Source organism: Tursiops truncatus, chromosome 8 (genome assembly GCF_011762595.2).
Source record: "Tursiops truncatus isolate mTurTru1 chromosome 8, mTurTru1.mat.Y, whole genome shotgun sequence".
Taxonomy (NCBI): Eukaryota; Metazoa; Chordata; class Mammalia; order Artiodactyla; family Delphinidae; genus Tursiops; species Tursiops truncatus.
The window spans coordinates 44056001-44069020 of NC_047041.1; the positions used below are offsets into that span (position 1 = coordinate 44056001).

Below are 13020 nucleotides of genomic sequence, written 5' to 3' on the forward strand. Positions count from 1 at the left end.
GTTCGAGTCATGTAGCAGAGCAGTTCTCCTGGGTTTCCTTATCCTGCTGCTCTGCAACAAGCCCCTTTCCAATGAAGTCTCTTGCTTTGTCAGCACGTCTGTATCTTTGGACAATTCATTTCCCAGTGTTAGACAAGAGCCCACTCTTGAGCTCTGGAAGCAGTCCCCCTTCCTGCAACAAACTGAGTAGATTTGAAGACCCGATTGGCTTTATTTAAGGATTCATGAATCTGGCAGCATCACATCTAGTAAACAGAAGAGAGCTCTGGGAAGTGGCACAAAATGGAAGGCTTTTATAGAAAGGAGGGTGGGGCAAGAAAGTCACTAGCAAAAAAACACACAAAAAAAGGTTCTTTTGGGCCAGGACATCTTCTTTGAAGGGCAGGGACTGGCAAGGGTTTTATCATGCAGATTGCCTGTTCTTCCTCCGAGGAGTAGGCTAGAGATGGCTGAGATTACCTCATTGGTTCTAACCAGAAAATTCCAAACTGGTTGATTAAGATTACATTTGGGGGAAAATCAAAACTGCAATTAAGTTAGGTATTAAATCTATGTTTTGGTATCATGGGCTTTTAGCACATGTGATGCCATTTTGGACCTGTGGTGTGTTTTTTTTAGCAGTACCATGCAGCTATTTTCCTTAAAATGAATTCAATTTCTTGATGTGAAGAAACCTCTGTTACGTGTTTTTAAGAACGAATTTCATTAAGAATGAAATAAGGTTGACAAGAATGAAAGAATGGAAACTAAGTGACAGCACTGTTCTAAGTATTTCATATTTTAACTCAGTCAAAACTTCACTACAACCCTATGAGGTAGGTACTATTATTATCCCAGTTTTGCTAACATGGAAACTTGAGTCAGAGAAAATAAATAGCTTTTCTAAAGTCACACAGGCGGTAAGAAGTGGTATCAGGATTCAAACCATGGCATTCTGGATCTAGACATTATGTGTCCTGCTCCTTATGCATATTTTAAGTGGCTGGGGAATTTTAGTAAAAAATTTGCAAGTATACACACCAAGGAGGGAACATAGGTTGCCTTGCTTGGCAGGGTATAGATGGAAAGAAAAAGGGGGGGCAGGGGAAAAATCTGTAGCACAATGGCAAAATATATTTAATGTAATTTATTGAATATTATTATCTCATCATATAATAAAAACATAAATACGTCCTTTTAGAAAAAGGACTAGGAACAAATGAAAATGATGATAAATTTGAAGGCTCTTTTACTCAATTTGTTACCTTAATTGTATATGAACTAAAGTTATTCATTTATATATTGAACTATTTTTAAATTCTAAGGGTTGTTTAAAAAATGAGAGAAATGCATAAATCAGTGTGATCTTGTCAAATAAGTAAAAAGTAATAATAAATAGTAAGTCAGCTTATGTTCAACTTATTAAAATGAAATATTTTAAATATTCCCATACCATTACCTGGGTAAGTAATGTGATTCTTGGAAAAGGAATGCCCTTTCTCACCTTGGAGAAACTGATAGTCTTGACCTTTAAATCGGTCACCCTGTTCTGGTTTTGTTCTCTTCATGCCAAGACTCTCTACAGTTTGCTATTCTAGACTTTACCTCGTTTGACTTCATATTTCCCTTTCAGCAATAACCTAGAGAAAGAAGGGAAGTCAAATTGAACTGCAAAACTTTGAAACTAAAATGCTAAGATACGGTTTAGCTTTCTTTTGTCCAACATATGTTTATAACTTGACTTCCTGATAGCATACGAAGTAGTTTTAGGTCAACTTCGACAACTTACAAACTAATCCACACAGGCATATAAACTTAAAATTCCAGATGTTGCTGGGGCTGAAAAGTTGGTCCCTATACTAGTTGAATATCTCTGCAAGTGAACAGTATGAGATGAGAAATATAAAATTTATCTAGTGACTTAACATTTGCCCCATGAAAATTTGCTTCCAATAAATCTGATTCCTAAAGTTGGAGAGTAAGGAGTTTCAATCAACATTTAATAAATATTTATTGAGCATCTACTATGTCCTGGTAATACAGTGGTGAACAAGACAGACAAGGCCCAAACCTCATGGAGCTTCTGTTCCAGTGTGGCAGATACATAATAAACAAGAAAGTGCAATAATTACAGGTATTTATAATTTTTACATAGAAATAAACAGAGTACTAATAAAATGAATAGCTAGAGAGGGCCACTTCAGATAGCATGGCTAGAGGAGATAAAATCTTTTTCAGTGAGAATGTCATACAGTGAGAATGAGCAGTCATGGGAAAAACAGCAAATGATTTCAGGCAAAGAGACTAGCGAAGTGCAAAAGTAATGGAGACAGAAGGAATCTAGCGGGTTTGAGGACCAACAGAAGGCAAGGGTTTCTGGGACAACTGGGAGGATGAAGGGATAAGTTGGGCATATTGTACAGGGTCTTGCAGAATTTTATTCAAAGATGATACAAAAGGTAACCTATTGGGAAGTATTCCACTTGTCAATATTGGGAGTATCATGATATGGTTTACATTTAAATAAAAAATAACAATGGTGAGAGTAGACTCAGTATGATACATTGGCTGATCAACTTGGGGTGGGGGGGGCCTGGGGGAAGGAAGAGTCAAGGATGACACTTAGGTTCCTGGCTTTTACATTGAATTCAACAAAAAGTGGATGAAATTAGAAGGTAATTTTGGTTGACTAGCAAGAAATGATAGCTTATTGGACCAGAGTGGTGGTGGTGAAAAAAGAGCAAAATAGAGACATTCATTAAGTTCACTGGCTCTTTAGGGTTGCTCTTACTCTGTGTGACCTATAGGATAATCCTGGTGTATCAGTAAAAAGTAATGCTTCTCAAAATTTTCATTTCAAAAACATGGTTTATTTATTTTTTATTTTTTAAATACACATTTCTTCTTTTATTTTTTTATTTATTTAATTTTATTTTTGGCTGCACTGGGTCTTCGTCGCTGCGTGCAGGCTTTCTCTAGTTGTGGAGAGTGGGGGCTACTCTTTGTTGCAGTGTGTGGGCTTCTGTTGTTGTGGAGCACAGGCTCTAGGTGCGTGGGCTTCAGTAGTTGCAGCACACGGGCTCAGTAGTTGCGGCACGTGGGCCCTAGAGCATGTGGGCTTCGGTAGTTGTGGCACGTGGGCTCAGTAGTTGCAGTGCGCAGGCTCTATGGCATGCAGGCTTCAGTAGTTGTGGCACGTGGGCTCAGTAGCTGTGGCGTGCAGGCTCCAGAGCACAGGCTCAGTAGTTGTGGTGCGAGGGCTTAGTTGCTCCGTGGCATGTGGGATCTTCCCGGACCAGGGATCAAACCCATGTCTCCTGCATTGGCAGGCAGATTCTTAACCACTGTGCCACCAGAGAAGTCCTCATGGTTCATTTAACAGAAGGAAATAATGAAATGAGAAAGGGATCAAATAGTAGAGATTATCTCAGTAATTCCTAGTTTCACAGCTGCCTCAACATGTATCTTCTGTAGAACTTTTCTTTCTCTTAATTTTATATCTGACTCTATCAAGAAGCAGATAAAGCTTCACTTGCTTAATTCCGTTCTAACAATCTAACTTAAAAACAGAAGCCTTTTTTGGTTATCCGATCTATACTTACTAGCAGTTTGACCATGGAAGAATCACTTATCCTTTCTGAGCTCCAGTTTTCTTATCTGTAAAATGGGAGTAATACTATCTGGGAGATTACTATCAAATGGACATAATATGTGAATGTACTGTGCAAATGACGATGAGCTTCCTTCCCACTCATCTTCCCGCCTTCCTTCCTTTCTTTCATAAATTTTATTGAGAGGATGAATGAGTAAATATTGGCTATTGTCCAACTCTGACAAAAACCTTGAGGTACAAAAATAATATAGTCCTGCTGTCAAGAAGCATGGACTCTAGTGGAAAAGGCAGTCAATCAAATAATTACTGTGAATTGTGAACTCAGGAACATGAGGTCACAGAAGAGAGAGTTTTGACATGTGCCTAGGAGATCAGAAGGACAGAAACAAAGTACAGTACTTAGGGCATCACAAGACCTGAACAAGTGGTGCTCTCTTTCTCACACAATTGTGTAATAATTAAATGAGATGATATATGTGAATTACCTTGGTAAAATGTAAAGTCCTAAATAAATGACATTATTATGGTTGTTATTCTGACTACCAATGACAGAGGTGTATACAATACCAAATGGCATTCTACATTGATATGTCAAATTTTTTTTCTATTTCTTTGATCCTTCTTTGTTTTGATATATGTTCCTGAACAGTGGCTTTCAAACTTATTCACAAGGCAGGGGATATGGGAATCATGATGCTCTTTGCCAAACACCATGAAATACAGAAGTATTTATGTCCATGATACTATTCGTTCATTCAACGGATATATGAGAACTTACTGTGTGCCAGAAATTATTCAGGGTGCTAGGATTACAAAGGAGAACAGGATTTGGAATCTACTGTCTAACTAATAAGGATAGTTTTCTAGTAGAAAGATACACTATAATAAATGTAGTCAGTTCTCTGTAGAATCTGTATGAACTCATTTAGTCTTCTCAAAACTGGAGGTAGCCATAGGTCTATAACAATTATGCGCATGTTATAGATGAGAAAACCAAGGCACAAAAAGAAGTAAAATAACTTCCTCCAAATCAAATAGCTGGTGAGTAGCAAAGCCATGCTTCAAACTTAGGCAGTGTGATGCAAGTCCTTGCTGTTCATCTCCAAGCCAGTGATACTCAAGCTGTATCTGTGTCAGGATCCTCTGGAAGGGGATTGTTAAAACATAGATTGCAGGGACCTGATTCAGTAGGTATGGGGTGGGGGTCAGGAATTTGCATTTCTAGCAAATTCCAAGGAGATGCATATGCTGCTGGTCATTTTGGTCCTGGGACCACAGTTTGAGAACGACTGCTAAGCAATGCTCCTTCTCTATAAACCTGCTTATAATGATCTGAGACTAGTACCAAAATCTGGTTTGTATATAAACTGACTTTTATATCATTTTAAATATATCAAATTTTTAGGAATGCAACTTCTAGATAAATCAACAGGAAGGTACTTTGTTCTGCTGGGAACTTGACCAAGAGTTTTCTAGCATGAATAATGGAGGTATGATATTTGAATGACCATCTGATAAGGCAACTGTGACATTCATCAAGTTATTATTATCTCTGGATCTTCATTTCCCAATAGTAAAAGGAATCTATTAGATTAAGAGGCCTCCAAAATCCTTTTCGCTTATATTTATTAACTGAATAGAGATGTTTTCAACTTTCTTCACAATTGTTTGTGCTACTTTGATCATGCCATCAAAGAAATTTCCAACTTGACTGTTCAGCTCTTCAAAATTGATGATCTAGTGAAAGTTTTAACGTTTTAACAACCAATGACGCATTTTCCCAGAGATGAGGAAGGCAATGTTACTCTGTCAGTTTATCTCTAAACAGTAAGTGTGCTAGTTTAATTATATGCTTCAGCTTTTCATCCTAAGTAACGGGGAATAAAACCTAGAAGCAGGGTGTTGGCTCCACCCTTGCCTTTGCAGTTTGTGACTACATTAGAGAGTATTTTCATTTATGAGCTTTCAAGGGAAACTCCTTTTGCCAAATCAAAATTGGCTTTCCGGCCTGGAAACCAAGATAAGGCTATTAAGTACATTTATTTTAACACCCCAGGACACTTCCTAAGTATTTTCAAGCCAGAATTTGGAAGACAAAGGTGAATAATGTCGACTTGCTCCCTTTGAATGCTTACAATCTGGTGGAGAAGGTGGACATCCAAGTATTTATTTGTAACCAGTGCTTTGAGGGCAAAATGCACGTGCCCTAGAGGGCAGGGGCACAGAAAAGTCTGTCTTGTTCATCACTTGTCCTTGATGTTGCACAGTGCCTGACACCTAAAAGGCTCTGTGCACAAAAGGAGCCCCAACTTCCAACAACAGCCAGGAAAGGCAGAGGAGCTCTCACAGAAAAGGATGATAATTAAACTGAACGAGGAGGCACCTGGAAATAGTGCTACCTTATAATTACTGGCGATGAGACTGACACCCTGGAACCTGCTCCTAAGACCAGCATTCTCCCACCAGCTCCCTTCCTCACCCTGGGCGACTTGCTTCCCCTCTGGGCTACCCGCTTTTCAGCTGCAAAACAAGGGCGTTAGTGCCTGTGCGTGTTTGCGTGCGCGCAACTAAATCCTATAACGTTAGCGGGCGGAAGAAAATCCTAATACACAAAACTGCAAGTTTGCACCACAACTGAATTCCCCAGTGGATAATAGGCAAACAACATTAACAGGAAACCGACAAAACCCAGCAAACAAAAGGAAGTGAAAGTTTTGGAAAACGGAAGGAAGAGCAGTTCTCAAACAGCTGGGCTGGCTTGGGGTCGCACGTAAAATAGTTCTGAGGATAAAAGTTAACTGAATGAGGACGAAGTGGGAAAGACAAGCGAGTAAAAGAAAGCTCCACTAGTTAGGTCGCTCTTTCTCTGGGCCTTTTTCCTACCTTCGGTACCCCCGCCGCCTCCCTCACCGCGCTTCTCTCAGTCTCTGACATTTAGCCTCCCCTCCCCCTCACCTCTCTGTCTCTCCGTCTCTCTCTCTCTTCCTCTCTTTTTCTCTTAGTCTCTCTCTCTCTCTGTTACTTCTCAAGGAGCGAAAGAGCGCAGTCTGGGGCGCGCACAGACCAGCTGTGGCTCTGCAGTCCTCTTTGGAGGTGTCCCTTGGCAACTGAACCTGGTGCTGGGCTCTCTGGGCCTGAGGTCCGACGGCCGCCAGGTGACGGGCGCGCTCTCCAGAAGCCCCTACCTAAGGGGCGGTGCCACTGGCAGGCGCCCAGCCCCCGCGGCCCCGAGACCCCGCCCCCCTCCGGGTTGCCGGTTTCCAGCACCTCTATTTTAAGGCACTATAGCACAGCAGCTGTGGCCTCAGTCCCCGCCTTCAGTGCTGTGGCTCGCGTGCCTTCCTCACTTCTCCTAAGGGCCTTGCCAGCATGGGTCCCTGGCCCGGCTCGCCGCTCGCCGCCCTCCTGCTGCTCCTCTTCAGCGCTAGCAACGTGCACTGCGACACTCCTGCCAACTGCACCTACCCTGACCTGCTGGGCACCTGGGTCTTCCACGTGGGCCGCAGCGGTTCTCAGCGCGAGGTCAACTGCTCGGTTATGGGTAAGCCGCCGGCGCCCTTGCACCCGCTTCCTTCCTGTCCCTACCCGGGGCTCCTTCCCTTTGGTCCCTGAGCCCTTCCCTGCAGCGCCCCCGCTAGGGGGAGGCCAGGAGGTCCTGGCTGGACTTGGGGTCCATGGGGGGCGTGCCCTCTACCGCTCCAGGGCAGCGACGTCAACGTGGAGCTGCTGAGAACGTCTCACTTCGCTCGGTCTTGGTTATTCCCGGGCCCCCAACACTTTTTGCAAGAACTTCCCCCCCCCCCCATGGTTTCCGTTTCTTGTTTTTGGGTTTGTTTGGTTTGTTAAAGAGTTGAGACCGTGCAATCTTATCTCCTCATCCCATCTGCAGTATTTTATTGTGCCAGTGAAAAATGAGCTCAAAGACTCTTGAGAATATAGCTTTTAGTTTCCTTTTATTAGGTTGTGGGAAAGAGCCCTTAAGCCCAGAGATTTTTTTTTTTTTTTTTTTTTTTTTTGCGGTACGCGGGCCTCTCACTGTTGTGGCCTCTCCCATTGCGGAGCACAGGCTCCGGACGCGTAGGCTCAGCGGCCGTGGCTCACTGGCCCAGCTGCTCCGCGGCATGTGGGATCTTCCCGGACCAGGGCACGAACCCTTGTCCCCTGCATCGGCAGGCGGACTCTCAACCACTGCGCCACCAGGGAAGCCCAAGCCCAGAGATATTGATGTGGACCTGAGAAAGCTTCTGGTACCACTACAGTTTCATGTATTGCAGGGGGGGTAGTGATACCCACCAGGGTTCTTGGCCTTCGCCAATCAGAAATTGACTACAGGCCAGACAAGAAATTCAGGCAAGGCTTTATTGGGCCCCTGCTGCAGCAGGGCTAGTGAGAACAAGTAACAAGCTTGTTCCTTATATGGGGAGAGGGTATGGGCTGTGTCCAGTGGGGGGGGGGGGGGAGGGATGGCTTGGGTGGTTTGCCCACCCCTCTGGGGGTGTTGAGTGCAGGGGGCATGCGCAATACCCAGTGTTTGCTCCGGACACCCAGTTTTTGCACAGGGCTCTTCAGAAGTGGCAGTTAAGTTTTTTGCTTTTTTGTATCTTTTTGTCCATAATGGGGCCCAATTGTGCATGCACGCAGTTATTTTTAGTCCCGTGTAGTTTCTTTGTATTTTATTGCTGGAGGAGGTTTGTCCAGGTGCAAGCATTGCAGCACTTCAGCAAAGGGTCCCAGGTCCCAGCCTGTCTCAGTAGTATATAAAAGTTTTGTGTTTTTTTTATACCTCTTTGGCAAATAATTATATTTTGAAATGCCCAGAGCCAAGCACAGTGCCAGGGATCATGGAAGGCTCTCAATAAATATCTAGTGTTTGAACACCCTGGAACATTCCATAAGCCCTCAGATAACATGGCTATCCCAAGGACAAAGAATTTAGTGAAGGGAGAAGAAAAAACACACAGTCTTGGGTCAGGAAAGGCACTCTCGTTCTGCCCAAACCTTTACCACACTGTGGTTTGTGCAGAATGAGTGAAGCTCTCAACTGCAGTTTCCTTGTTAACGGAACAGAGATTGCCAGGTCATCTGTCACTAAACAGACTTACTCAACTGTCCAACTCCAAATGACTGTGTGGCATTTCATGGTACTGGGCATTATAACCATTTTCTCTTTTAAAAGTTGAACTTGGAGATCCAAAGCAGAAAGGAGATCAGGATTTGCAGTGTTCTGTCACATGGAATCCCCTATTTCTGAGCATTAATCTGAAACATGGAAAAATTGTCCAAAGTGTGGAAACCTCCAGATTCGACACAGCAGAACCCTTTTCAGGCAGCCTCTCTGCCTATATTCCATACCTTTGACCTTAATCTAATCAATTAAAGACACCCACAGATCTGAGTCCCCATTTTCTGAAGGTTAAAAGTTTAGTTCCATTCGGCACAAATTAGCTGTATAGGATAAAAACCTTGAGTTTGCTGAATACTTTGAAAGGATTCAGATTCTGAGGTTCTGAACTGTACAGCCATTTAGAAGAAAGATATCCATCCCATTTCTTCTGTGAAGAGATCATTTCCTTTGTTCTTATGATCTGGTAGCAAGTCTTTTTATATTTCCACTTTTTGATTACCATTTTGTCTTCTCATTTCTGCTGGTCATTTTCAACATACCCCATTTCTCCTTTTCCTCAGTGGAAAAATTTCTTCAGTGTTTGGATGCTCTGGGAAGGTAGTGGCTGTACTTTTTGGGGTCTCTCTGCCTGCTGGGCTACTTGACGTACTTTTGAGCCTTTGCTTCACATTCTTGCCTGAGACCCCTCTGGGATTATACAGAGGGAGGCAACAAAACGGGGACTCTGATACATTCACAAGCCAGATCCACCCACATTCAGTAGCATGAAAGGAAAGCAGCTTAAAAATAATGGAAATTATAGAGGAGCTTTGACCTCCCATTGAAGTCCACATAATTTTCCTTTGTTGTGCATTTTCTTTTCTTTAGGACCACCAGAAAAAGAAGTAGTGGTGCACCTTAAGAAGTTGGATACGGCATATGATAACTTTGGCAATTCTGGCCATTTCACCATCATTTACAATCAAGGCTTTGAGATTGTGTTGAATGACTACAAGTGGTTTGCCTTTTTTAAGGTTAGTTTTGTTGGAATATACATTCATATTTTCAATGATTTGATAACTGAAGCTTCTTCTAATGAGGAGACCCTCAGTATTTTAATTTTAGATTAAGAAGATAACCAGAATGGATACCAATTTTCTGAAGAGAAATTAGATGGTGTCATTTTGCCACTTTATTTAAAATTATAACTTCAGTAGGTTTTAAAAAAATACATGATCTATATTTGAGTATGTATGATCCATCTCTATTTACATTTACATTTTGGTAAGTATGACTAAATTCTTTATTTTCTTTATAACTACATCTTTATTTCTAATGGTTGCCTTAGTCACTTGGCTTTGTACTGAATCTGTTGGAAAGGTAGGGTTTTTTTTATTATCTTGAGGTTATTATACTGTCCCTCTTATCATCGTTTGTTAGCTTTGAGAAATTGACCTAAATGACTCATTGAACTAGTATAATGTACTAAATATATTAATGTGAATAATTTATTTGACTAAAGTGGGACAGAGATGGAGAGCCTTGGAGTTACTCCTTGGGCTAATGAAAGCAGAAGGTAGCCTGGCCAGCCCAGCTTGTTTTCTTCTCTCACTAGGGAAGAACTGTTGTCCATTCTTATGGTCTTACACATTGCTTCTAATTGCAGACACACTCTAAGGTAAAATACTTGAGCACAAATTGCAGTCCATCCCAGATATCCTTCTGAAGTTGGAACGTTTCCTATTAGCAGGGTATTAAATGGTTTAACTAAATTGAATATGCAAACCTGAGACTAGCTGTTTCTTATTCTAAATAAAGTATAAGTAAAGACAGTTTTTCATGGGTTAGTGTCGGTAGCCTTTAAAACATCTGGTAAGAGTTGGCCAATTACAGGAATTTGTGGGAAGGTGAGGGAATGATTCTGTTAAAGATGATGAAAGACAAAGCACCAGGAAAAGACTAATTTCTAAATTTATTGTGATCGTTCATGTGGGTTGTGGCTTAATCACTAACTAGGATATGTTGTTAACATCTGAGCCAACCAAATTTCTAAGAATAGTAATGCCCAATTTTTTTTTTTTTTTTTTTTTTTTTTAACTACGAGGACCCCTTCTTAATTGAAAAAAGAAAAGAGAGATGGGAAAAGTTGTCTCCCTCACCTGGATTGGCTGTCTGATATTCAGCTGGTGGGAACCAGTCCATCCATGCTGGCCATTGAGGGCCAGCAGTCTGTTTTATTAGTTGAAGCCCATGCTTGACCAGTTATTAAATATTTTTAAATATCACCCCTAGATACTATGTATTTTTAAAAATCATAGCAGTATCTGTATGAGTTTTAAAAATTGTAGTGTGTATGCAATAAATGTGATTCCATCTGAATATAATTCTTGGTCTGCATATTGACGAGCCTAGGGCTTTGTAGACCTTTGTAGGTACTCTGTTACAGTCCTTCAAAAGTTCTTTGCCTTCAGGTGGGGAGTGAATTGCCTATGGAATTGAGGCACAAGGAAAGAAATATTCAAGACAGTTGTTACCATGTACCTTCCTCCTTCCTCCACTTCTTCCTCTTGCCCCTCCTTTTTCCCACCTCTCCCTCCTCTTCTCCTTTTGTTGATACAAAATAGGTAATCGATATTTATTTAAAACATGAAAATGAAGTAGAATTCAGTTGAGAAATACGTTGCATAAATTACTTAAGTACAAGATAGGGTGTAGTATATAAATAGATGAGTGAATAGTTTTACCCATTTGGCTTAGAAGACTTTTCATTCTTCAGTTCTGTAGAATTGGAGAAACTGGTGGTGGAACTTCTAATGACACCATTACTTACCTGAGACATAATCAGAAACAGGCAAGGGCAGTTTCCCTCCGGTAATATTTTCCCATCAGTCTGTCTGCTCTCAGCTTGAATAGGAGTCCGGAGATGGTGGGGATAGAGGGAATGGCTGGTAGCTGAATGAGGAATCGGAACACTTCTTTGTACAGTTGACCCTTGAACGACACAGGTTTGAACTGCGTAGGTCCACTTATACAGAGATTTTCTTTTCAATAATAAATACTATAGTAAATATATACACAATCCGAGGTTAGTTGAATCTGCAAATGGTGATCCAGGGTTGGTTGATTCCTTAGATGTGGAAACCCGTATATTGAGGGCTGGCTATAAGTTATAGGTGGGTTTTCAACTACTTGGAGGGTTGGTGCCCCAAACCCTGCATTGTTCCTTTGTTCAAGGGTCAACTCTATTTCTCTTTAAGTCACAGTATAAGCAAATTTGGTATTTTTCTGTAGCCTCAGAACATTAGTTGCAGATCAATAAAGGCTTTTTAAAGCCAAATGAAGTTGTAAGTGTTCTCAACCATATGTGGGAAGAGTCAGTGTATACACTGTTGTAGGGTAGAACCCTACCTGATCATATGCTTCTGGATAGCATTCTCTTATTAGGAATAAAAGTAGAAGAGTGCTCTTCTGCTACTGATTTCAGTGTATTTTTTAAAGTGTTCATTTGACCAGAACCATTATCAGGACCATGTTTTCTTTTCCTCCTAACAAATCAGCCACTCTGGTCCGTAGTTAGATCATGTGATAAGGATGATAATTTCAATAAGCAGAGCAGAACGTACACAAGATACTTGATTTTAAACTTTCTCTTAACACAATCAAGTAGTTCCAGATAAACATATTTTGCAGAGTGATAAAGTGCCACGTTCTTTTAGCAAATCCAACTGAAAAAGTAATGGGGAGTAGCAGAATTTAACAAATTTAAGAAAAATGATACAGTGGAGTTGACTTTACATAATAGGGCAGTCAAACACTTTTGGAATGATACTTGTTAACATAAAAGGCTTGCTGGATTTTACCGTAAGCCTCGGGGTATTTCCTACAGTGGTGCTGGGGAATCCACGCTGGGTGTGTAACTCAAGAAAGCTCACCTATTTAATGAATAAAGCATGTGAGATTTTTTTCCTACAGATTTTAGAAGTATCTTTTAAATGAAAAATAATTTATTTTTAAAAAAGAACAATTATCAAGATATAAGCAGTGTTTACTATTCAAGTTTAGGTGCCTTATGTAAACTACACCATAATCCACTCAACCTACTGCTATTGCAGAAATATCTGACAAATTTTTGCCATTTAGACCCTCCACTGTTATTCTACAAATCAGTTGGATTTCCAGGAGTCTTCCTTAACTCATAGCAGACCCCACCACTTGTTTCCTTTTGCCCTCTTCAGATATGCTTTCATGAGGTTGTTTCTTAGAGTTGTTCCTGCTAGTTTGCTGAGCGGGTGTTACATGCAAGGTATTCTATTAGGTTCCCGCT

General features: G+C 41.1%; 1 protein-coding gene and 1 long non-coding RNA gene across 3 annotated transcripts in view; one reads left to right on the plus strand and one right to left on the minus strand.

Annotated features, from left to right (window-relative positions):
• Positions 1 to 1201: 1201 nt before the first annotated feature.
• The window catches only part of LOC109552324 (uncharacterized), a 90077-nt gene continuing 78258 nt past the window's right edge, over positions 1202 to 13020 (minus strand). The window contains exons 4-5 of the long non-coding RNA XR_012333378.1: positions 6548 to 11687; positions 1202 to 3342 (exon numbers count right to left, since the gene is read on the minus strand). This is a non-coding gene — a long non-coding RNA (uncharacterized lncRNA). The remainder of the gene's footprint in view (positions 3343 to 6547; positions 11688 to 13020) is intronic.
• Positions 6962 to 13020, plus strand: part of CTSC (cathepsin C) — a 40544-nt gene continuing 34485 nt past the window's right edge. For both annotated transcript variants that reach the window (XM_019948723.3, XM_019948724.3), the window contains exons 1-2: positions 6962 to 7133; positions 9585 to 9730. In XM_019948723.3, coding sequence (XP_019804282.1) covers positions 6962 to 7133; positions 9585 to 9730 — 318 coding nt within the window. The remainder of the gene's footprint in view (positions 7134 to 9584; positions 9731 to 13020) is intronic.